Source organism: Balaenoptera acutorostrata, chromosome X (genome assembly GCF_949987535.1).
Source record: "Balaenoptera acutorostrata chromosome X, mBalAcu1.1, whole genome shotgun sequence".
Classification (NCBI taxonomy): domain Eukaryota; kingdom Metazoa; phylum Chordata; class Mammalia; order Artiodactyla; family Balaenopteridae; genus Balaenoptera; species Balaenoptera acutorostrata.
This window is the reverse complement of record NC_080085.1, coordinates 116729037-116756458: the sequence shown is the minus strand read 5'-3', so window position 1 is coordinate 116756458 and position 27422 is coordinate 116729037. Positions and strand designations below refer to the sequence as shown.

At 38.6% G+C, this 27422-nt stretch overlaps 1 protein-coding gene across 1 annotated transcript in view; it reads right to left on the bottom strand.

The window, feature by feature from the left end:
* Window positions 1–26026, bottom strand: part of HPRT1 (hypoxanthine phosphoribosyltransferase 1) — a 33552-nt gene extending 7526 nt beyond the window's left edge. Inside the window, exons 1-4 of the mRNA XM_057538972.1 lie at window positions 25845–26026; window positions 14374–14480; window positions 12775–12958; window positions 2795–2860 (exon numbers count right to left, since the gene is read on the bottom strand). Coding sequence (XP_057394955.1) covers window positions 2795–2860; window positions 12775–12958; window positions 14374–14480; window positions 25845–25871 — 384 coding nt within the window. The 5' untranslated portion in view covers window positions 25872–26026. The remainder of the gene's footprint in view (window positions 1–2794; window positions 2861–12774; window positions 12959–14373; window positions 14481–25844) is intronic.
* Between the last annotated feature and the right edge of the window lie 1396 nt (window positions 26027–27422).

The following is a 27422-nucleotide window of genomic DNA, read 5'->3' as shown; positions in this document are numbered from 1 at the left end:
CTTCCTCCCACCATAAACCCTTAACCCAATTTCTACGTCTCAGAATTTTATAGCTGTTAGAACCCTTAGAGAAAATACTGTCTAACGATTACCTCCGAGGTAGAGAAGAGTCCTATATCTATTCCTGGGAATGAGGTAGCATTTCACATACTGGTTACAAGAAGATTCGTGTTATATTGCTTACTTGTAGTTCTCATTTCTCTATCACATACCTACAAGCATCAGAATTTTAATGTTCTATATACTCTTCTAAGTCAGTGGTTATCAAGGTAGGGCACACAAGATCCACTGGGTTGAAAGAAAGAAATATTAGAACTTTTTTTAAACCTCACCTTATGTAATCTATAATTTTATAACCTCATGCATTTTATAATATACATTATATTACTACCATAGTTCATATGCAATTTACTCCTTTCCTCATATCACAACTAATTTCTCTCTTTTCAAAAGATATTGTAACCTAAATCTTTAGGAAAACTGAATATACAGTTGATGCTTGAACAAGGGGACTAGGGACACTGACCCTTCACACAGTTGAAAATCCACATATAACTTTACAGTCGGCCCTCCATATCCACAGTTTCTCCGTATTCACAGATTCAACCAGCCACAGATCGTGTAGTAGTGTAGTAAGGATTTATTGAAAAAAATTTGCATATAAGTGGACCCACATAGCTCAAACCCATGTTGTTCAAGGGCCAACTGTAATCAATTAATGGACCAATAATTGTTTCACCACCTACCATGTGGTTCTTTCTCAGCATTTTCTCTAGCCCAGCTAGCACATCTGAAGGACAACATTTTCCCATCAGTAACTTTGGCTCACTGATGCAGCAATTTGCACCATGGGATGGAATTACAGTTTGAAAAGAGCATTGAATTATGAGACAGAGAAACTGGATTCTAGTCTTGCCTCTAATACTAAGTAGCTACAAAACCTTGTCTAAATCATAATCAAAGACTTTTAGTACTATGAGGCTGAGAGATTAAATATTTGCCACACAAAATTGCAGTACCCAGAGTATGATGTCATTGCTGTTTAAAAAATAAAAGAATGAGAATTGCTACCATTACCGAGAGCTTATTTTACATCAAATAGCTACATCCTTACTTAATAAATGAAAAAAATGAGGCTCAGAGGTCAAATGACTTGCCTAAAGTCATAAAAATAGTCAAGTGGTAGAGGATAGATTTGAAGAGGGGTTTTCAGGGTCCAAAGCCCATATTCTCAACCATAAGTGGAAAAAAGGGGAAACCTATTCATATATATATGTATCTGCACACACACGGTATCCGCCAGAGATAAACTGAAATAGAAAGTCTAAATAACCCATAATCTCACCACCAAGAAACAACTTCACCCAACTTCTGCATCTTGTTTTTTTTCCACAATAAATGTGCTTACTGTGACTATCATGAAAAGAAAGTTATTTTAGAAGCAGAGACCTTTTAAGATCACAGAGCTATGTAGTGGGACAGAGCCATTAGGTGGGAAAGGCAAGGTCAAATGGAATCACAGAAAGCTTTGAAGGCTAAGTCCCTTCCAGCACTAAAAACTGATTATAGGAGTAAGGGCTTCAAATGACTTCTAAATATGGGCAAAGCACGCTGAAGGGGAAGGAGGATAGGTCTGGCAGGAAGGGAAAAGAGTCAACAGATTATAATTTCTCCTTTGAAGTTCTCAAAAGATGTTGAGGAAGACAACATTAGTTTGGCATGACCCTGATATGGGACCATAGAATTTGACACAAGTGTTGCATGTTAAAGTTGCCTTACAGATACTCAGTGAAGTAAGCTATAAACATTAAAATCTAAAAACCAGAGGAAGGAAAGAGCTTTGGAGCCAGATAGACCTGCATTTAAATTCAAGCTCTACCACTTAACTGGCAGTGTGACTTTGGACAAGTCCTTCAACCTTGCTGAGTCTTAGTCTCCTGATCTGTAAAATGGGGATAATATCTACCTCACGAGGATTCTTGTGAAGCTTTTATGAGATTATGCCTTTATATTTGGCACTGTGTCTATAAGCAAAAAAGTAACTGGCAGCTGAAAAAAATAGCATTCCATCATTTATCATTGGTTACTCAAAAATCATTTCAGTGTATCTGAAGAATAATATTGTAAATATTCAAGTATTTTAATAGCTCTATTATCTCAGCGAAATGTCTATGCTGGAAGAATTTTGATGTATTTTAAACTCTTTTTTGGGATTCCTTAAAATAACAGTATGTTTGAACATACTAAGTGTTCTAACTACCAGAAACTGTTTTAAGAGCTCTACATGCATTATATCACTCAATCCTCTTAACTCACTGAGATGACTGCCAGTAGCATCATATGGGAGACGAGAGGTTAAACAACCTGCCCAAGGTCACATAGCTAGGAGGTACTGAGCCAGGCTTTGAATCAAAGCTCTCTAGCTCTAGAACCCATACTTTCAGTCACTACATTATACTGTTTCTCTATCTTTTAAGAAACTATGTGCTATTTTTAAAAAGAAGACTGTCCTTTCCCCCATATATTCTTTTGAAGGATCCCAAATTAGATCCCCACAGAAGCATACCAGCAGTACTTGGCAACACAGACTTGATGTTCAATGTTGGATTTTGCTGCCTCTTTGCTATATGACCTAGAGAAAGATACCTAACTTAGGTTGTTTCCAAGGGTTAAATAACCCTTGTTTGAGTGCATAAATAACTATCTAAACTGCCTCTTGGTGATGGATTGAAAGCACAGTGTTACTAATTGACTCGGTATGGAATGTTCTTTTCTTCCCCTTCAAGATACATACCTTTCCAGTTAAAGTTGAGAGATCATCTCCACCAATTACTTTTATGTCACCTGTTGACTGGTCATTCTAGTTAAAAAAAAAAGATAAATATATATGTATATCTTTCCATGTATACACACACATTTCAAATTATCAAATGGGAACTAGAAGATTTAAGAAGTTAGCTATCTAATGTCATAGCATTATGATTTTCTAAATGATACAAACTGTAAGAATTATGTTTCTAGAAATGAATGACTAGGTAACTTTCAAGTAGAGATTAGTAAAAATTAAGAAGTTCTAATTGGCCATTACTGATTTGATGCTTCGAAGAGTCCTAAAAATGGGGTACACCCATTTTCGAGTGGGCAGTGTTACAGAGGCCGCCCATCTTCAGTCTCAGTAATTTCTGAACCACGAAAGAGGTTATTAGCATGACAGGTGTCTGGTTCTGGCCCTGGACCATTCCCATGAGTCAATCAAGTTGTAGGGTCTCGTCTATATCACACTCGACTCCAAAGATATTTCCCTCAAAAGTCTAGCTCAGGCCCAGGTCATCTTCAGCACAGTCTGGGAAATCAGGTCTGATCAGTAGTCCTTTAAAGCATACCTCTTAGGCTCCCAGTTTTATGCTATCACAGAATCTAGTGGAAACCCTTAAAAGAGTTTCAAAAGGGAATGCTCCACACCCACTGTAGTTGGTGGTGATAATGATCATAATTTGGCTGTGCTGGATTCAAGACAGAAAACTGGAGTGAAAGAGCAGGTGAATGAAACAGCTTAGACTTGCCCTACCAGAGAGCAAACCATACCAAAGCTGTGGCAATTACAATGGTGCTGTACCAGCACAATAATAGACAAAGAGATCAAGGAACAGAATAGAGCCCAGAAACAGACCCAGAAATATATGAGGATTTAGTATATGATAAAGATGGTATTTCAAGTCAGTAAGAAAAAGATGAATTATTCAATAAATGGTGTTTCATCAACTAGTAATCCATTTGGGACAAAAATAAAGTATGATCCCTACCTCACAGCATACACAAAAATAAATTCCAGATGGATTAAAATCTAAACGTAAAAAATAAAGCCATAAGCAGACCAGAAGAAACGTAGAATATTTTCACATTCTCAGAAAGGTAAAAACTTAGGCATGACACGAACCCAAACTGAAAGAAAAGATCTGTAACGAGTATTTCTATTATACACTGGGCTCCAACAATAAGAATCCAATAGAGAAATGGAGAATGAACACGAATAGGTAATTCACAGAAAAGAATGTCATAACATATAAAATGATATCTGAGAAACAAATACTCAAACAACATGATTCTACTGTTCACCCATTCACACTGGCAAAACTTAAGCCTGATGATATATATTTTGGCAAGAGTGACAGGAAACAAGCACCCTTGTTGTTGGTGAGAGTATAAATCAGTACACTGTCCTTTGGAAAAGATATAGCCATACCTATTAAAATTGTAAACACGCATGCCATTTGCCCCAGCAATCCCACTTCCAGGAATCAAAGCTACAAAAACACAAGTGTGCAAAGGTACATACAAGGATGTTCATTGTATCAACTGTTATAAAAAACAAAAATTGGAGACAACCAGCATGTCTATTAACAGGGAACTATTTAAATTAAGTTCATCCACACAAAGTAATACTGTGGAGCTATTAAAAAGAATCTGATAATCTATACACACTGACATGAACAATGGTAACTAAAAACACCAAGTTACAGAGCAATGTGTTGCCTACGAAACCATTTCTGTTCAGCATTTTTAAAAAGCTTATAACTGCAATTACCTCTGAGTAGTGAGAAGGGATAAGAAGACTTTCTACTTTTATATACAGGCATTCCTCAGGTATTTCGGGTTTGGTTGCAGATCATCACGATAAAGTGAGTGTCACAATACAGCAAGTCACACGAATTTTTTGGTTTCCCAATGGACATAAAAGTTATGTTTGCACTGTCCTGTAGTCTATTAAGTGTGCAATAGCATTATGTCTAAAAACACAATGTACAATACCTTAATTTAAAAATACTTTATTGCTAAAAAATGCTATTGTTTATATGTGTAATCTAAAAAAATGGTACAAACGAACCTACTTACAAAACAGAAATAGAGTTACAGATGTAGAAAACAAACATGGTTACCAGGGGGAAAGGGGCGGGGATAAACTGGGAGATTGGGATTGACATACACACACTACTATATATAAGATAGATAACTAATAAGGACCTACTGTATGGCACAAAGAACTCTACTCAATACTCTGTAATGGCCTATATGGGAAAAGAATCTAAAAAAGAGTGGGTACATGTGTATGTATAACTGACTCACTTTGCTGTACACCTGAAACTAACACAACATTGTAAATCAACTATACTCCACTAAAAATTAATTTAAAAATAAAATAAAATAGTGATGTCAAATACTGTGGAGGATGCAGAGAAACTGGATCACTTATACTTTGTTTATGTGAATGTAGAATGGTACAGCCACTCTGGAAAACATTTCAGCAGTTTCTTTAAAAATAAAACATGAAACTATGGTAAAACCCCACCCCACCCCAAATAAATAAATAAATAGATAAAAAATAAAAATGCTAACCATCATGTGAGCCTTCAGCGAGTCTTAATCTTTTTGTAATGGTAACATCAAAGATCACTAATCACAGATCACCATAACAAATACAATAATAATGAAAAAGTTTGACCTATTGCAAGAATTACCAAAATGTGACACAGAGACACAAAGAGAGCAAGTGCTGCTGGAAAAATGGCATCAATAGACTTGCTTGACACAAAACTGCCACAAACCTTCAATTTATAAAAAATGCAGTATCTGCAAAGCACAATAAAGTGAAGTGCAATAGGGACTCCCCTGGTGGTCCAGTGGTTAAGAATCCATCTTGCAATGCAGAGGACACCAGTTCGATCCCTGGTTGGGGAGCTAAGATCCCACATGCCACAGGGCAACTAAGCCCATGTGCCACAACTACAGAGCGAAAGATCCTGCATGCCACAACTAAGACCCAACACAGCCAAAAAATAAATATTAAAAAAAAATTATTTAAAAAAAAGTGAAGCGCAATAAAACGAGGTATGCCTGTACTTCTATTTTTGTCATACACTTCTATATATGTGTCCGTATTTTATGGAGTGCTATTTTTGAAAAACACAAATGGGCCAACAGTATACAGTGTTGCAAACTAAACGTAAGATACGTAAGTATGACTACCAATATCAAAAAACTCTTGCATATTAGTTCTCATCTTAAGGAAATTTCGGACACCTCTTATTCTAACTAACTTAAAACCTAGAGTTTCAAAGACAAGAGAATTAATAGCAAAAAAAAAACCACAAAAAACTGCATGAAACCTGAAGCTTTCAATGAGAGCGAATCACAGTAGTAAACGATTTACACAGTAAATCAAGTTAAATAGCGACATCTTCTGTATAAATTTGGTATTACAGTCGACTTCAATTGACCCTTTTCTACAGAGAAAAGGAGTAAAGATCTGAGAACTGAAAAGTATGGGAAAAACCCTGTGCTCCAAAGGCGATGGTGATAGGGTAAGAGACAAGAGAACTCCAAGCACGCAAGACACTGCTGCTGCACTAGATCTAAATCTCCATATTTCTGTTCGCCCCAAGGGTTTTACCTTCGAGGCTCCTTTTTCTGGAAACACAGCCACCTTTTAAATGAAGGGTAATACAGAAGATTCATTTAAGAAAAATGTTACAGTCCACTGCGCTAGAATACAGGTATAAGTGCCCAAATTGCATACAAATGGCACCCATGAATCAATTACCCCACCAGAGGATTTTCCCTTGCTCCCTCCCTTCCTGTCTATGACAAGCTTCCCACTGTATCCCTGCTGCATTTCATTACTGAGTGACTCTTATGTGCTTCATCTTTAAGGAGATGACGGGACTGGCATGGCAGAGCCCAATCTGTCCTTAACTCAGAATGTCACTGTCAACTACATAAAATCCCCAGAGAAGCTCTTTGGGTCTACCAAATACATACCCTCAGTGTCTGTGTTTCCATTTTATCTACCTTTTCTCGAGTCTACGTGAAAAAAAGACAAGGGAAATAGGAAGGAACTTTCTTATTTGTCTATCCCTAAAAATTTTGCAAACCTCCAGGTAGCAACAAGAACTGAAGCTTGGTATAGGAAAAGAAAAGAGAAAGCTGTGTGAAATCACGTGAATGAGTGGGCTGCAAACGAACGGCTTGGAACAAACAGCTTGAGACCATAAGAGAATGCAGAGAGGTTTAATCACCGAAACTGGGCTCCCAAGGGGGTGAGACTAGGAGTATCACTGAGGTAGGAAGTCCAGCCTTAGCACTTAGTGGCTTAGCAATATGTGGCTTCCTTTTTGCAGTGAACTTCAGATCATTCCTTAGGACCCTAGAATGGAGTTACGGGGAAACAACTGGTCCTTCTACATCCAGCTAGGTCCCAAGTCCACCACACTCAATCATATTTTCTCTTCACATCATAATTTCAACCATCCTCTGTGTCCTTTAACTGTTTTCCTGTACCCTGATCAAATATCAACAAAAGTGAGAATATTAGAATCATAAACGTTTAGAGGTAGACTGCAACTCAGATGAAAAACGGCAGATATCCAATTTTCTAAAAATATATGCAGAACATAGTAAGTCTGGAAGGATATATGCCCAGGTAATAAGTCAATTTATTTACCTGTTATTTTAAACTTAAAATGTTGCTTTATAGGAAAAAGAAGCTATTATCAGTTTTAAAAATGATGCTGATGAAACAGGGCCCTTATAGATCATCTAATCCTGCACTATCCAATATAATAACCACTAACCACATTATTTAAAATTAAATAAAACTGAAAATTCAGGGACTTCCCTGGGGGTCCAGTGGTTACGAATCTGCGCTTCCACTGCAGAGGGCATGGGTTCAATCCCTGGTCGGGAAACAGATTCAACATGCCACGCAGTGTGGCAAAAAAAAAAAAAAAAAAAAAACAGATCCTCTGTTGCACGAGATGTATTTCACAGCCTCACAGTCACATGTGGCTAGTGGCTCTGTACTAGACAACACAGACACAGAACATTTCCATCATCACAGAAAGTTCTGTTGGTCAGCATTGCTCTAAACACATCAAAGATATCATTTAGTACAACAGGGTACCAGAAAAGATTGAAATGTTAGTGCTGATATTTAATATCTGGTATTTTCAAGTACACTGTTTTCAAACCTTCAGAAGTTATTGCATCCTGTCTTCTTGCTTTTCATTCCATGTCTGGTTTGGGACTAGGATCTGATAAACATGTTCAAAAGAACCACTCTTCATGGCCTAAAAGACAGTACCTTGCATACAACAGGTAGTAATACGTTTGCTGAGTGAATTAATCAATTTCCTTAATTTTTAAAACTTTATGTATGTATGTATGTATGTATGTATGTATGTATGTATGTATGTATGTATGGCTGTATTGGGTCTTCATTGCTGCGCGCGGGCTTTCTCTAGTTGCGGCGAGCGGGGGCTACTCTTCATTGCAGTGCACAGGCCTCTCATTGCAGTGGCTTCTCTTGTTGCGGAGCACGGGCTCTAGGCGTGCAGGATTCAGTAGTTGTGGCACGCAGGCTTAGTAGTTGTGGCTCGCGGGCTCTAGAGCTCAGGCTTAGTAGTTGTGGCCCATGGGCTTAGCTGCTCCACGGCATGTGGGATCTTTCCAGACCAGGGCTCGAACCCGTGCCTCCTGCATTGGCAGGCGGATCCTTAACCACTGCGCCACCAGGGAAGTCCCTCCTTAATTTTTTTAAAAAATAGAAGTTGTGGTTTCATGGGGCCAAACCTGACCACTACCTTCATGTTCTACTAATCAGGGTGCTTACGTAAAACCTAAGTTGTCCAACAAGGACTACATCACAGTGAAAATCCACAGGCAAGAGTTAGAAAGTATACTTTTGACCCTAGTTCTGTTAGCGTTTCCTTATACCATGGACAGTACACATCCCCATTCCTGCCAATTTAAACTGAACAAATTCTTTTCTCCATCCACGTCTATGGTCTTAGTTCAATAAGCAGGAGAAAGGCATAAATCACTTCACTTTCTTTATATATATATAAATAGATAGATTTACAGAAGATAAGCTTTAGACTATCTAGTGTCAACATCAAAGTGGTACGTTTACATTTAACTTCAACTGTTCTGGGGAAAAAAGCATACCTTAAAGCAATTGACTAAATACATACAGAGAAAAGTGTCAGACCAAAAGCTACTGACCTCTTCTTAGAAGAGACACTTTAAGAAACTACTCCAATATTTTCTGCATTTTTCTTCAACAAGCTCACTCAAAAAGTCAGCTTCTTACAAATAACAAATTGCTATAAAGTAATTTGTACCTTTGATATACTAAACAGATAGCCTAATCAAGCTACTAATCAAGTGACTTCCAAGATTAATACTGAAACTTATAGCTTTATGAACCTTGACCCTAACTGAGGAAAAATCCCATAATTGGCAAAATGAATTGTTTGCATGCAAAACTTCTAAAGAAATAATAGGAAGCCCATATTAGAGGATCCAAGTCAGTAAAAAGTTTTCCCAAATAAGACTCTCAGTTCTGCACAGAATTAAAGGCTTGTGTTCAAATTGAAGACCTGTATGATCCTGGGCAAGTCACTTAATCCCTCTGCCCCTCATTGTTCTCAAATGTACATGGAGATAATAATTCATAACTCAGAAGTTTTCTGCAAGATTTAAAATCCTAAGAAGAGGGACTTCCCTGGTGGCGCAGTGGTTAAGACTCTGCACTCCCAATGCAGGGGGCCTGGGTTCGATCCCTGGCCCGGGAACTAGATCCCACATGCATGCCACAACTAAGGAGCCCACCTGCTGCAACTAAAACCCGACACAACCAAATAAATAAATATTTTAAAAATAATAATAATGAAAAATAAATAAAATAAAATTCTAAGAAGAATTTCATTTTAACGTAAGCCATTTAGTCTGGACACACCATAAATCAGGTTAATTTCTCCTTTGCTTAGGGTCCACAAAAAATATTCCCACAAAAAATTTACTTGTCGGACAACTTTCCCTCTCAAGACTTCCTCATTTTTTTTTTAATTAAACTATTTTAGTAAAAAAAAAAAATTTCACTGCAAAATTGAACTCACAACAGAGAAAATACATTTGCACACTTATCAACTGTTTCTTTTTTTAATATCACAGAGCCTTAGGGATAGAAAAGTCATTGAATATATAGTACTACATTTTATTGTTCTAAGATGTACATTCACATTTTAATACCCCTGAAACTGACATATTACAATCGACAGCAACTTACAACAATAACTGACAGCGTCTTCTTTCTTAGCAGTACAAAAAAATACTGGTAAATCTTAAAATCAGTGCTATCTAAGATTTAATGAAACATGGTATTTGGAATCCCCAGGCAATTTGTCAACTAGGCACTAAGCAAATAAAATTCTGCCTAGCTACTCTAAGAGTATGTAAACTATAATGTGAGTGTGTATACACAGAGAGAAAATTCTTCAAAATATTAGAAATAAAAGTGGTAGTGGAATTTAGGGTGACTTAATTCCTTTATAATTTTCCGTGGTTGTATGTTCTTTATAATAAACATGTATTTTTTAATCGGAAAAATACAATTTTCATTCTGAAGAAAAACTAGATGGGGTGTGTTAATATTATTATGACTATATATTCTGGGAACATTTAATAGTTCATGGAGCATTTCTATAGGATAAGTACAGATCAGTTAATGTTTAATTCACTGTTTCAAACTGGTCAAGGTCAACATGTAAAACTGCATTAACATCAATGTTACTGATGCTGCAAACAATTTTAAATTCCCATTTTATGATTATATCAAATTAAATTGCCTGTTTTTTTTATAGGCACATGGGAATATCTTCCACAACAAGCTGATGAATTATTAAATAGGGTAGAAATGTTACTTCAAATCAACAGAAAGTATATGGTTTTCCTAATTTCTATTGTTTAGTAGTAAATCTACACAGAATTTCACATAAAACAGAACAGATATTTTTTTCTCTACGTGAAAATTTACCTAAATGTTTGCTTTAACCATGTTGAAGGTTCCAACACTTTTTATCAGTTGAGGAGTTCAGCTTAACAATCCTCTAAGATCTGAAACTAATAGGAAAAAAACTAGGACTTCCCTGGCGGTCCAGTGGTTAAGACTCCACGCTTCCACTGCAGGGGGCACGGGTTCGATCCCTGGTTGGGGAACTAAGATCCTGCATGCCACGCAGCGTGGCCAAAAACAAACAAACAAAAAAATAAAAATAAAAAACAACTAATAGGAAAAAAACTAAAAGTAGAAAATGGAATTAAAATGTCAAAGTGTTTCTACCGCTTCAAAATTGCTCTATAACTATAAAACACTCTTAAAAAGAAAATATTAAACTCCTCTCAGTTTTTTAATGAGCTTTCTTTTCAAAGAAAGAACATTCTGCACAAGTCCCCAGAGCAATGAAGTATAAGTCATAAAGTAACAAAATTGATTTTTATGTGCACATGTGGGGGGCAGGGGGGGCGGTGCTTAAGAAGACCAAACAGAGAAATCACGCCCTGGACTGTAAGCCCATGTTTTGCCTCTAAGCAACAACATATTAAAGTCTGGGCAGCTATACTGCCTAGAATTAAATCTTAGTGTAAATCAGCAAAATAAATAACTTCTGTTGAGTAAAAATCCAAATTTTGTATTTAAGCAAGTCTTTAATTCAAGTGAGACTTTGACAAGTTAAAAGGAGCTTATGAGTATGAAGTAATGTCATGATATATGAGCACAAAGGGTTTTAACAGGATAGGGAAAATGTCTATGATAATACTTAAATGGCTGTCCAATCACCCACAGGACTGATGAAAATGGGGAAAAGGTCAAAGACTTGGGTCAAATAGATGATTAACGAAGAGAATGGAGGCTGAAAGTTAAATGTAGATGAGTGGTCTTATTCTCAATGAAAATGTAAACATAAGCCAAGTTTCTACAAAGATGCACTACAATACTGATTCATGAAAGAGCAAAGATCAGACATTCATTCTAATCCTTGAAGAAGCTAGGAAAAATCCTATTTTTAAGGAAAACAGTAACTCTCGGGAACTACAATGACAACACACAACCAGAAAAAAAGCAACAGTATGAAGTAATAAAAATCAAACATTCACACGATCAAAGAAATTGTGGATGATGAAATTCATGTGTAAAGATGACATGGATTTTGGTTCACCCCACAAGTGTCAATATTCTGAAGCATTTGAGATTGTGTGACACAGACAGAGCGACTGTGACTCAAAAGTGGTCTTTTCAATGTGCTAATGCTCTCGCTCCATTCGCGCTTTTTAAGAGACAACCGTTGACCCACCTTATTACGCACACCTAACTCCAAATACGACTCCCCCGCAAGTCAGTCTAGCTCCAGAGAGGACATCTGCCACCAGTAAGTACAGTCAAAAGAGTATATCCCCCAAGTCCCAAGAGCAATTCCGAAAACGGGTTTTTCAAAATCCAAAACAAAACTAAACTAAACTAAACCAAAGAACCTTTAAAATAAGTATAGGCGACTAGTTTGAAAAAGACAATATTCACTTGGATATACAGTACTAGGGAATATATCAGAAAATCTCACTCTAACCAAGTAAAATGAACATGTAAGTGTAGTTTGCAGAGCTTCAAAAACATACAGGAAAACCTACAGTTGCCATGGGTTTTTTTGTTTTGTTTTTTTTATTTCAGCAAAACGCAGTCCTTCACGTCAAATTAATGTTAATTTGAATTTTAGAATTCATATGGTTTTGTTTTTAGCTATTATGTAGATCAATTTTGGTTCTTTAGTTGTATAAAAGTTATAAGCAAATGGAATTTATATATAACCAGTTAAAGCTCATACATATAGGATACATATAATAAAAATGCCATGTTTATTTTAAACATGTATTAAATATACTTACACAGTAGCTCTTCAGTCTGATAAAATCTACAGTCATAGGTATAGATCTATCACTATTTCTGTTCAGTGCTTTGATGTAATCCAGCAGGTCAGCAAAGAATTTATAGCCCCCCTTGAGCACACAGAGGGCCACGATGTGATGGCCTCCCATCTCCTTCATCACATCTCGAGCCAGCCGTTCGGTCCTACAGAAATAAAATCAAGAATTTAATAGAAATTAAATTATATTATAAAAGGAACATTTAAACTTTACAACAAACATCCCTTAAGGATTAAACTTCCAGGGGAATTCCCTGGCAGTCCAGTGGTTAGGACTAGGCACTTTCACTGCCGCGGCCCTAGGTTCGATCCCTGGTCTGGGAAACTCAGATCCCGAAAGCTGTGAGGTGCAGCCAAGCATTAAAAAAAAAAAAAAAAGATTAAACTTCGACAAAATACATCCTTTACCCCCATGAAGTATAATATCCTTGCTCATAAAGCGAAGATAAAAATTTCAAAAACCTTCAAAATCCAAGTGTACTGTTAACATCTATCATAAATTTTAAAAACGCAAAGTAAAATAAGATACAGTTTTCACCTATCAAACCAGCAAATTCAATAATACAATATTAGAAGAGACTGTGAGGAAAGAGTACTCTCATATACCATTGGGAGTACAAATTAATATAAACTTTTTGGAGGATAATTTGGCAGTATCAAAACATTCAATAAACACCTTCCCCTTGTCACAAAATTTCCCCGTGGATAAATTTGAGCAACTGCCCAAACATCTATAAAAGGATGTTCGCTTCTAGTATGATCTGCAAAAGCAAAATAATGGAGACATCTTGCATCTATCAATAAGGAACTGGTTAAATCAATTATGGTACAGAGAGAAAATGGAATGCCATGCAACCTTTAAAATATATGAGATAGTTCTGGATGTATTAATATGAAAAAATGCCCAATAAATTTTAGACCTATATGATAGTAATACCCATGTGTTAAAATATATAGTATATGTACATGGCCAATGTATAGGGAGGAAATGTGTACAGCAGGCTGAGAGAACTTTACTCTTCTTGTTTAAGCCTCTATAGTTAGAATATTTTAGAATTCTAGAATATAGCTATATTAGAATAGAGTTATAATACTGATATTATAATTTTAAAATAAAAAACAACAGCCAGACACACAAGGCAAGCATTTAAATAACAAGTAAAGTTTTTCACTGCAATTCATTTAAAGGGAAATTTTCAAGCTAGACGTGCATAATCATCAAAATCTGACCTTGTCTTCCCATGATTCAGCCCCAGTCCATTACCCTGTTCAGGGTTGAGAAATCAAAGACTTTGTGCCTAGAGTTCATTCTTCCAATCTCCCTTCAATATTTACTTTATTCTACTCCCTACAGATTCCCAGTATACCATGACTTATACTGGGTAATTAGTAAGCTCTCCCTTCCTCCCTTTTTTTGTCAAGAGGGCTTTTAAAACAGAAAGCATCTATTATGTGACAAGCTGGCCTAGTTCATGTTCAAACATCAACTACTTAAAACAGCTGCTGACACTTGAAATTAATATAAGAAAAAAACAAAATTTCAGTTTAAGATCGTACTAACCTGTCCATAATTAGTCCATGAGGAATAAACACCTTTTCCAAATCCTCAGCATAATGATTAGGTATACAAAATAAATCTAGGTCATAACCTGGTTCATCATCACTAATCTGAAAAAGAAATATGGCTGTTTCAATGAGAGCATTTCATGATACAAACACTTGATTGGATTTAGACATTTAAAAACCTTAGCCTAGGGCTTCCCTGGTGGCGCAGTGGTTGAGAATCTGCCTGCCAATGCAGGGGACACGGGTTCGAGCCCTGGTCTGGGAAGATCCCACATGCCGCGGAGCAACTGCGCCCGTGAGCCACAACTAATGAGCCTGCACGTCTGGAGCCCGTGCTCCGCAACAAGACAGGCCACGATAGTGAGAGGCCCATGCACTGCGATGAAGAGTGGCCCCCACTCGCCGCAACTAGAGAAAGCCCTCGCACAGAAACGAAGACCCAACACAGCCAAAAATAAATAAATAAATAAATAAAATTAAAAAAAAAAAAAAAAAAAACCTTAGCCTATCACAGAAATTTAGGTATGAGATATCAAGAACTTTCTGTAATTTCGTAGGTATGATAATGAATTATAGTTATATAAGAAATCAACCACATGTTTTAGAGATGAATAGTTAAGATTACAGAAGTAGGGCTTCCCTGGTGGCGCAGTGGTTGAGAATCTGCCTGCCAATGCAGGGGACACGGGTTCGAGCCCTGGTCTGGGAAGATCCCACATGCCGTGGAGCAACTAGGCCCGTGAGCCACAACTGCTGAGCCTGTGTGTCTGGAGCGTGTGCTCCGCAACAAGAGAGGCCGCGATAGTGAGAGGCCCGCGCACCGCGATGAAGAGTGACCCCCGCTTGCTGCAACTAGAGAAAGCCCTCGCACAGATACGAAGAGCCAACACAGCCAAAAAAAAAAAATTAAAATAAATAAATTAATTAATTAATTAAAAAAAAAGATTACAGAAGTAAAATGACATGATATGAAATTTTCTTTAGTTCAGCAGAGTAAAAGAAAAACTTTAAAGAGCTAAGACAAATGTGGCAAAATCTTGATAACATTATAAACGTGTGATGAGTATATGGGGATCCATTATATTATTCTCCCGACTTTTGCATATGTTTGAAAATTTAGTAAAAAATGTTTAATACAGTGTAGTCTAACAAGTTAAAATATCACAGTGAACAAGAAAAACTGCTGTTCCCCACCTCAAACCCAAAGAGTCTCTCTCATCTCACAGTAGGAAAAAAAAAATCACCAAAAAAAGCTAAGTGATTCCTTAAAAATCCAAACTCCTAGAAGTCTGAGATTGTTATAATCAACTCATGAGGTGCCTTCATAGTAGATACTCTGAGTAGGACCACATACTGGTCGTCTTGATCTGTCCAGTCCCTGTAATGCAAAATGTTTAATAACACTGATGATGTGGTACCTGTGGTGGTAAAATGTACTATGATTACAGTTTTATAATTATATAATAGACCTATAAACACAGAAAAAATATAACAAAGTCATAAAAAACTTTTGTCTTGGGGAGGGGAGTTACAGCGATTTTATTTAGCTCTTTATACTATATATTCCAAATTTTCTTCAGTGAGTACATATTGCTTTTTAAAAATATCAAGTCTTTCTTATAAATTATTTGTGGTAGTATGTGTTTTTATACATATATGTGAAAAGTATGGGGAAATTTTACGATATATTAAAACCAAATCTATCGGATGAGTGGATAAAGAAGATGTGGCACATATATACAATGGAATATTACTCAGCCATAAAAAGAAATGAAATGGAGGTATTTGTAGTGAGGTGGATGGACCTAGAGTCTGTCCTACAGAGTGAAGTAAGTCAGAAAGAGAAAAACAAATACAGTATGCTAACACATATATACGGAATCTAAGGGAAAAAAAAAAAGGCCATGAAGAACCTAGTGGCAAGACGGAAATAAAGACACAGACCTACTAGAGAATGGACTTGAGGATATGGGGAGGGGGAGGGGTGAGATGTGACAGGGTGAGAGAGTGGCATGGACATATATACACTACCAAATGTAAAATAGATAACTAGTGGGAAGCAGCCGCATAGCACAGGGAGATCAGCTCGGTGCTTTGTGACCACCTAGAGGGGTGGGATGGGGAGGGTGGGAGGGAGGGAGATGCAAGAGGGAAGAGATATGGGAACATATGTATGTATATGTATAACTAATTCACACATGAAGGAATGCTCAACATCACTAATCATCAGAGAAATGCAAATCAAAACTACAATGAGGTATCACCTCACACCAGTCATACTGGCAATCATCAAAAAATCTACAAACAATAAATGCTGGAGAGGGTGTGGAGAAAAGGGAACCCTCTTGCACTGTTGGTGGGAATGTAAACTGATACAGCCACTATGGAGAACAGTATGGAGGTTCCTTAAAAAGCTAAAAATAAAACTACCATATGACCCAGCAATCCCACTACTGGGCATATACCCTGAGAAAACCATAATTGAAAAAGAGTCACGTACCAAAATGTTCATTGCAGCTCTATTAACAATAGCCAGGACATGGAAGCAACCTAAGTGTCCATCATCGAATGAATGGATAAAGAAGATGTGGCACATATATACAATGGAATGTTACTCAGCCATAAAAAGAAACGAAATTGAGTTATTTGTAGTGAGGTGGATGGACCTAGAGTCTGTCATACAGAGTGAAGGAAGTCAGAAAGAGAAAAACAAATACCGTATGCTAACATATATATGGAATCTAAAAAAAAAAATGGTTCTGAAGAACCTAGGGGCAGGACGGGAATAAAAACGCAAACCTACTAGAGAATGGACTTGAGGACATGGGGAGGGGAAAGGGTAAGCTGGGACAAAGTGAGAGAGTGGCATGGACATATATACACTACCAAATGTAAAATAGCTAGTGGGAAGCAGCCACATAGCACAGGGAGATCAGCTCGGTGCTTTGTGACCGCCTGGAGGGGTGGGATGGGGGCGGGGAGACACAGGAGGGAGGAGATGTGGGAACGTATGTATATGTATGACTGATTCACTTTGTTATGAAGCAGAAACTAACACACCATTGTAAAGCAATTATACTCCAATAAAGATGTTTAAAAAAAAAAACCAAAACTACAAACAAAAAAATTTTAATACAAAACATTTAAAAAACAGGAGAGAGAGGGAGAGAGGAAGAAAGAAAGGGTGGGTATGGAAGAATATACCAAACAATAGTCAACTGTAAGAAGTGGGGACCTGCCACTTTCTATACTTTGACTTCTTTTTTTTTCCCACTGCCAATTTCACTTTTTAAAAAAATTATAGTTGATTTATAATTCCCACTCAGCATTATATTTAAAGCTTATTCAAAGACACAAACCACAATTATAATACTCTGTCTCACATGACATTCAAGACTAAGTATCTTCCAAATCACATTCAAGAAGCTGATGACATGAACTTTGGCAGTTTGCAAGAAATATTGGTCAAACCATAATTAAATCTCACTGCATCAGTTAATATCTATTGAGTACCTCCTCCTTCAGTCAGCACTGTATTAGGTGCTTAAGGACAAGTAGCTTGGTTTTCAATAAATTTTTAAAATATATATTTAAGATACATTTATTATTCACAGAATTGATAATGATATTCTAAGAAATTTGAGGTTCACGTCATCTCTCTTTCAGTCCCAAGAGCTCTGAGTTTTCCAGACTTCGGTGGAATTTCAAGTACCGTCGTGTCAGACTGGAAGTAGCTGTGCACCGCTTCCGCTTGGAGCGCGTGGCCAGGAGTCCGGCAGCGATTCAGGCAGGTGGACTGGGACGTGCCCACAGGCAAGCTCCAGCAGCACACAGGGCACAGGCACTCGCTCGGCACGAGGTGCGAAGTCAATATTGATTTGTTTTTTAAGTAACATGTATTACTTTCATATGCAGGAAAAAAAATCCTATTTTGAGGGGCAAAAGATTATGCCAGGTCCTCTAAGGTGAAGTACTAATGTATCTGCTAAACATTGTTATCAGTCTTATTTCGAAGACATTTACTATAAAAAGAATGGGAGTATGGAGGTTCCTTAAAAAACTAAAAATAGAGCTACCATACGACCCAGCAATCCCACTACTGGGCATATACCCTGAGAAAACCATAATTCAAAAGAGTACCACAATGTTCATTGCAGCTCTATTTACAATAGCCAGGACATGGAAGCAACCTAAGTGTCCATCGACAGATGAATGGATAAAGAAGATGTGGCGCATATATACAATGGAATATTACTCAGCCATAAAAAGAAATGAAATTGAGTTATTTTTAGTGAGGTGGATGGACCTAGAGTCTGTCATACAGAGTGAAGTAAGTCAGAAAGAGAAAAACAAATGCCGTATGCTAACACATATATATGGAATCTAAAAAAAAAAAAAATGGTTCTGAACCTAAGGGCAGGACAGGAATAAAGACACAGACGTAGAGAGTGGACTTGAGGACACGGGGAGGGGGAAGGGTAAGCTGGGACGAAGTGAGAGAGTGGCATGGACATATATACACGACCAAACGTAAAATAGATAGCTAGCGGGAAGCAGCCGCATAGCACAGGGAGATCAGCTGGTGCTTTGTGACCACCTAGAGGGATGGGATAGGGAGGGTGGGAGGGAGAAGCAAGAGGGAGGAGATATGGGGATATATGTATATGTATGGCTGATTCACTTTGTTATAAAGCAGAAACTAACACACCACTGTAAAGCAATTATACTCCAATAAAGATGTTAAAAAAAAGAAAAAAAAGAATGGGACTAGGACATTTGTGTCACCTACAAGAGTATTTCAAGCAAGCATTACTTTTATAATGCTTCGTAACAAGCAAGCATTACTTTTCTAAATTTTATAAACTGAAATTTAGTTAAAAGTTCTGGGATAAGAAGAGCTAGACCTTGCTAGATGCTACGAGAGGATAAACATTGATATCAGGCTCATCAGAACAGATCTGCTATTACCTGACAAGAATGAAACGTACCATTTTATAGTGCTTTAAAGTCAAGATCCGGAACGCCAAAATGGCTTCCCTGAGACTTACTCACCCCTTCCTCCCAGTTACTCACTGCTTCTGCCACAAGCATAAACCAGGACCCACCCAGGACTCTTTGAAACATGCAACACTTATAAAGCCTACTGGTTCTGTGAAAATGGCTCAGTGCCTGGCTATGGGTTTTGCAGGCAGCCTAAGAACTTCAAGAGTCTTGTCTGTCTCAATCAAAGCCAATGTGAATTCTGCCCAGAGTTCATCCCAAACATGCAGTTTAACACAGACAGACCAGCACTGATGTACCTCCCAAATAGGAATTCTCTCTCTGTCAACACGCCAAATTAATTTCCAATTCAGGGACTTCCCTAGCGGTCCAGTGGTTAGGACTCCGCGCTTTCACTGCTGAGGGCCCTGGTTGGGGAACTAAGATTCCACAAGCCGTGTGGCGTGGCAAATAAATGTTTTTTAATTAAAAAAAATTTTTTTCCAATTCAAAAGGTTTTATTTTCAATCGATACTATTAGATTTATATATTACATTCAGTGTAAAAGGGTTGATATGTTATTTCAAGATAAAAAAAAACATGTCAATATAACTCTTCCCAAAAGGCAAAAATAAGGATTCATAAAACCTGTATCACTTGATGTACTTTAGGCATAAATTCACAATTTTGTTATAATTCACTATAAATACATGGGGTGTATTTATGGGGGTCCTAATTTAAGAAACGTATGATTTGGCCACGCAAAGATAATTGTCAGAACTGGGCAAGGACTACATGAGGGTTCATTATACTAATATGTGTACTTGTGTATGTTTCAAATAAAGTTAAACAGGAAGTAATTTATTTAAATGATAACAAGGCACCAACATCACTTTTTCTCAATTTTACATTAATGAAAAATCCAAGTTTCAAAAATTCATATTTAATGATCAAGTATGTATTAGAATAGTAATTTTTAAATGGTGAGGACCTTATTCAGAACCTGTAATTCTTATCACTAACACTCAAATATTTATTGAGTACCTACTATGTTGTACATACTAGAGAGGATTAGATAAGTTTGACACAACTTCCCTCAAAGAGCTTACAGTGTAGTAGAAGATATGACATATACATGAATAACCATAAGACAGTGTGAAACTATTTTAAAAATACAGAAAAAGTATTATGGGAGTTTAGGAGGGTACTCAAACTCTCACTCAGAAGCCTTGCTTGCACCTAGACCACTGATAATAAGAAATAACAGAAGATATAATTCAATAGACAGGAATTTGTTTTAATCATCCCAAGCACCAAAGCTTCATATTAAACAGGCCTAATAATCTCAATTCTCTAGAAGAGCTAGACAGAAATATACTTGGTGGCCTTTAATCTTATCAGCCCTGATTTGTTCCATCTGATATTGGTTAATATCTGGTATTAATTAACCCCATCTAACATGGATTAGTTAACAATCCAGTGGGTACTTTGATAGGAAGGGATTGCAATATGTTTAATTACATAAAAATGCATTCAGCATCCACCTTGATTAAGGTACTATGCAATAGATTTTGTAGGGGGATACAAAGGTTATAAATTTAGAGCCTTCAAAGAGCATATAATCTAATGGAAAAGACATATACACATACAACTAACTATACAGCACATTAAAGCTTATAACCTGTACCAAATCTAACTTCACAAGCCCACAAACGTGTGATTATCAAAAGCGGTTATACACACTAAAGATAAACATGGAACCCAAGGTCAGCCAGCACCAATGACTCCCTCCTAAAGCAACATCAAGCTTAAAGTAGTCATTATATTCTGTTGCCTGGATATAAACTGAGTAAATTAGACTGGCATGCCTCTGATACTGAATTAGCACAGCCTTCTAAATCAACTAGGCAATAGCAATGCCCAACTTTATATATGAGTATAAATCACATCTGTTTTATTATTTGTGACTGTGACATGTCTAAGCACGTGGTTATTACCAACACCTTCTAAAAGAACTGCATTAGTCTGCCACAACAAAATACTGTAGACCGGGGGGCTTAAACAACAGTCATTTATTCCTCACAGTTCTGTAGGCTGGGAAGTCCAAAATCAAGGGGCCAGCAAAGTAGCTTTCATTCTGACGCCTCTTCTCTTGGCTTGTAGGCGGCCATCTTCTCCTAGCTATCTGTGCGCTGAGCGCTGGGGCTGGGAACTCTCCGGTGTCTTTCTTAAAAGACCAGGGCCCCACCCTCATGACCATACCTAATCCTAATTACCTTCCAAAGGCCCCATCTCCAAATACCATCACATTGGGGGTTAGAGCTTCAACATATGAACTTAACATAAAATGGCTAAAGATCGCAAAGAGGGTCCTGGATGGCTTTGGGGAGGGCCCAACCCCAAAATATTTGGGGCAGAGCCCTGGAGGGGCTGGAAGTGGTAAACAAATGAAATGTGGTTTCTCTGCAGATCCACCTTTCCTATTCTGATTTCCAGTTTAGCCAGAAATGGCCAAAGGATAGGTTATTAATAGCTCTCAGTTACTTACCATTTACCCAGACAGTTCCGAAATCTGACTGCATCTCCTCAGAGCTTTAAAACATAGCTCTCAAATCCTAACCTATCTGTAATATACTTGTTAATGGTAAAATCTACAAGGCACTTTTATTAATATGAAAGATTATTGAGAAATGTAACATTACTATATATCTTTTGTCTAGAACCAAAGTCAATCTTTTGCTATCATAAATTACCAAAATAATTTTATTTTCCAGTAAAACTGAAGCCACAAATTCTTAATAATTATGTGTCACATCGATAATAATGGTTTTCATACATGAAAAATTTTGTGGTTTACACATGTCTAATTACAGAGATATACTATCTAAAATTACAGTAAGCAAGGAAATTAACTCGAGCTAAGACAACAACATGCAACATCAATTCATCATCTGTGAGGAGGATTGCTTAAGCCTGTTTGTGGTCAAAAAATGACAATGTTCCTGGGTCCAAACAAGACTAAATGGAAGTGAGGAAGCGAGTCTTAAAATATGAATTAAAAGATGCACAGTAATAGATAAAATACATTTTATTTTATCCCTAGTAACCATCAATAATTCCAAGCTTCTAGAATGGGCAGAAATGGCTAGGTGGCAATATTTTTACCTTTTATATTCAGACACTTTAAAATTCTCAAAAAAACACCAAAGCAGATGTGTCATCCCCTTGGGATAATTTGTGATAACTCAGGATATCATAAGACCAAAATTATGAACTACTGATGCATTTATCCCTAAATGTGAAAAGAATTAAAAGGTTTACAAGAATCTAAGGGTTACAAGAATTAAAATCAGCATTCTATTCAACTCAGGGATAAATTATTACCTGCTTCTACGTAAGCGGGCCCATAACTACTATCTAACACTATCATCTTTCCTTTCCAGTGTGCACAGTGGAATGACAGGCATGTTAATTTTGGGCAAAACATAAATGCCTATCAATTATCAGAAGCACAGTGCTGAAGATAGTAGTTTCATAGCAATTTGAAGTGTTTGTTTGAATTCTTATTAGTAGCAAGATATTCTAAATGTTTGTTAGTAATTTGGTAGCCACTGGCAGGAAAATAACAATCCAGTCTCAGTATTAACGATGGTGGTTGACACTTTTATAGCATATAAATCTGACCAATGCACACAATATACAATTACAGATAGGAAGAAGAGCGCACTAGCACATCTTTAGCATCTCTTCACAGGGGAAAAGAATGACATGGCCCAGTTACTGCCTAGTGAACTACAGAAATCTAAAAGAGAACTCTGAGACCCCTCTTCTCTGCTGATCTGGTTGGTCCTTTTGTCTTTTTCCTACCTCCTGCCTATGGACTTTCTGTGATACCTAGATACAAAAAATGGACAGAAAACAATTAAGATGAATCTACAGTATGCATGTCACGTTAATCAATTTGTAGAATGAAACCCCCAAACTCAACTGCTCCATTTCTTGGTGGTCACCAAGAATAATTTTGGTCTACATTGTCAGTCTAAACCCTGATGATAACAATGATAGGGTTGTGGACCAAAACAATGCACTATTTTATCAATTCTGTGAAAATTATTAGCAGGGTAAGATTTAAGTCCAGTTAATAGGGGTTACATTTCTAGCACTACCATCCTGAAATTTAGAAGATATTTTATCCACATAATGTATATCTGATGTTTCACAATAACTTGCAAAAATTCAGAAGTTTGTTCTTTGTTCAAGTGTGTCCAAGTTTACCCTGGAAGTTTAGAGAGATAGTTACAAGTAGCATGGGTCATATCAGGCAGATCTGCGGGTCAATTTCATCTAAGTGATACTGGGCAAGTTATCAATAGTTCACCCATCTGTGCCTCCAAGGTCATACTAGTGTTTATCTCCCTCCCTCCTATTATGTATCTTTAGGGCAGTTATATTAGACAACGTTGCAAAATATTTACTTTAATGCCTAAAGCATAGTAGGTACTAAATAAATATCTACTACTGTCACTATGAACCTAAAAGTGGAGAGGTTAAGAGCAGACTCTGGGGCCAGATAGCTTAGATTCAAATCCTAGTATTGCTGGGTAATCTTGGGAAAGTTACTTAACCTCTCTGAGCCACATAAAATTTTTTTTTATAAATATCAAACCAGTTAATATGTGTAAAGGGCTTAGTAACCAGCACACAGTAAGCACTATTTAAGTGTCCGTCACTGCTAACATGAAGACAATTTCTGGGAAGGAAATAAAAAAAGGAACAGGAATTTGCAAACCGAAAACACAATGAATATCTTGATGTTCAAACAAAACTAACAGCCAGTTCTAGCAAAAATAATTCACTGTATGCTGGTGCAGCCATTGGACCCCAAAGCTTAAAAGCATCTAACTTCCTCAGCAACTGAATAAAAACAGTTGAGTACCTACTATTAGCATAACATTTAAGTGTATGGGCCCTTGAGAGAGACCTAGGTTTGAGTCTGAGGTCCTCTTAATAACTGTGTGACACTGGGTATGTTATGTTAAGAGGTTAAGTTACTTAACCTCTCACTGAGGCTTCAAGGATTCCTCATCTGTAAAACAATAATCATACTTTTGTTAGAGGGTTGTTCTGAGGACTAAACAGGACTATGTAGGTAAACACATCGATAGATATTATTACTATTCCCAGTCAGGGACCACGCAAAGGTTGTTCATTCACAAAGACCGGCTATCCTTTCAATAACACCATGAGGTAGCTAGCACCTCAGTTATACATAAGACACTTAAATCCAGAAAGGTAGTTACCCAAGGCCACACAACTAGTAAATAACCCATGCAAGCAGGATCCCAGGCCAGACTCCATTAAGAGCACTGCTCTTTACCTTAAGTCACAATGCCTAATATGAACTAGAGCCCTTCCCTTTTTAGGGCTCAAGTGGTTAATTATTTAATTTATTCATCCAACACACCATCACTGAGAATTTCTTGCATGCCAGGCACTGTACTACGCGCTGGGGTTACAGCGGTGATTCCTGCCCTTATAAAGTTTATGTTTTTGTGGGCGAGACAATCAACAGGTAATAAGGTAACTGCTAAAATAAGAATAATAATAGTAATAATGCAGGCTAAGGCATTTAACTATTGAGAGAGGGTTGGCTATTTTAGCAAGCGTGATCAGAAAGGGAGGGTAAGGGGAGGGAGCAGCTTGGCTTGTTCGAGAAACAAGGAAAAGAACCAATGAGGTTGGAGACAGGATACCAAAGACGGATTATGGTGCCAATGTCCTTGAAGGTAAGGACCAGATTCGCATTTTTTGTCCCCTGCAGCATCAAAGAGCATAGGATCCGGATTCAAGCAGATCTGATTACGAGGCCTGGCTACCTCTGGGCCGTGGGAAAGCTACCTAATATCGGCTAACTACTTTCTACGTGTGTAAAAAGGTAGGCATGGTTACCGCTGCCAAGGCTGCCGTGAGGATGCAATGAGGCAATGCGCATTCCCACAAATAATCATTACAATGTTTGCAGAACTAGGTGAAAATACCAGTCCCCGCATGCCTCCCATGTGGTCGTTTCCGTGCTCCTGGGCCCTCTCACGGAGCTGCCCCAAGGACCTTACCCACACACCGCAGACCGACAGAGAAGAGCCCCTCCTAAGAAAGCTCCCACCCTCACCCCGCCAGATCATTCCCGAACTGGCCCACGGCCCCTCCCCATAGCACGCTCGCAAGCGGCACATGTCAACCAAAACGCCATTTCCACCCTCTCCTCCCACACGCAGCCCTCCTTCCCGGGGCTCATCAGAGGCGGCCACCCCGACCTCACCGTTCCATCCCCCCAGCCGCCCGGGTGTGACGCGCGGCCGAACCCAGGAGGCTGCGGCCGCCCCCCGCCCCCCGGCCCCGGGCCACGCCGGCCCGAGCCCGCACTGCGGCCCCGCGCCTCCGGGACCGGCCGCCGCCGCCACGGGCCTGGCGGGCCAAGCTGCTCACCACGACGCTGGGGCTGCGGGTCGCCATAACGGAGCCGGCTGGCGCGCGGGCTGAGGGCAGTCTGGGGAGGAGGAAGCCGGCGGCGGGGCCGAGCAGGAGGCGGAGGCGCGGCAGGAGGCGGCGCCGCGCGGGAAAGCAGAGTGGTCCGCCCGAGCGCTCTTCGCCGCCGCCGCCGCCGCCGCCAAGAGCCCAGGCGCAGCAGGCCCCGCCCCCGCTCCGCCCCGAGGCCCCGCCCAGAGCCGCCCGCGCGCTCCCCGCGCCCCCCCCGTGGGAGCCTGCGGGTTTCCACGCTCCCGAGGTGGCCGTGGGAATTTTCTTCCCAAAGAAGCGGAGACTCCCGCGCAGCCTCTCTTCCTCTTTCCCTCAGTCTCCCATCCAGACGGCTCCCAAATTCCCAGACCTGCCGCCGCCCTCCTTTCTTCCCAGTGGCCCTAAACTGGGCGCCGGCTCTTCAGGTTCCTTGGACTGCATTGCGGCTTCCATTTTCCTGACTCGTGGCCGGGTTCTAACAAAAATCTTTAACTGGGTATAAGAGTTGAGACCTAGAGCCCTAGAGTCAGCCCGATAAGGGTACAAATCCGAGGGGAACCCTTAACTGTTCTGTGACCTTGTGCGAATCAGGCTCACTGAGCCTCTCTTTCTCGTCTCAGTAAAATGGGGATATTAACAAGGATCGTTGAGGATTAAAGAAGATGATGTGTATGTATATGGTGTATGCATATGTATATATATATGGTACAGCACTTAGGACAGTGCACAATCAGTAAATGGGAACTATCTCCTTTGCTGATCTATATTCTTTGCCGCCACAATTCCCGATACGGAAATGGGGGAAAAAATCTTCCCCGACTCTCCAATAGGTCGGGTAAGCAAATAAGAATTGTTCCATTCCTAATGTGCTCATCTGTGTAGCTCCAGCACCCACCACAGTGCCCAGCACAAAGTTGGTGGCCTCCATTAAGGCCACTGAGGGAAGTGTGATGGTAGGAGATTTGTGAAACGGGGCAAGTCATTGAACTCGGAGCTTCAGTCTCTTTCTCTAAAAAATAGTGCTATGAACTTTTTTTTTTACATATCTTTTGGTGAACAAGACTACATTTCCATTGGGTATATAGGCTTTGAAGTTCATATTAGCACATTTTTATTACTTATTCTTTTAACAATCATTGTTTCACTGGGAAGTTAATTCAGAGAACTTTCGGTTATACATTTGGCCCCTGACGCAAACGGACTCAGCCACCCACACTGGTTTCTAAATTAGATACCAACACTTCAGAACCCTTGCAGCTTGCTTCTGGCTTGCAGTTTCTTTCTCCAGCCCCTATGATGCCACATACTCCTGTATTTTAACAGAGATTTGAAATAAACGGTGAAAGCCCTGTGACTTTAAAGACAAAGAAACAGTCATTATTTCAACCCTGTCATTCTAGGTGACAACTTGGAGCTTTTACTTGTGTTTAAAATTTAAAACAGCCAACAGAATGCAGTCTACAAGACGTAATCCTTTTGTTTGGTAAGTGAAAATCTGGTTAATATATGAAATTTTTTACTGAATTTGGACAATATTTAAAATTGAAA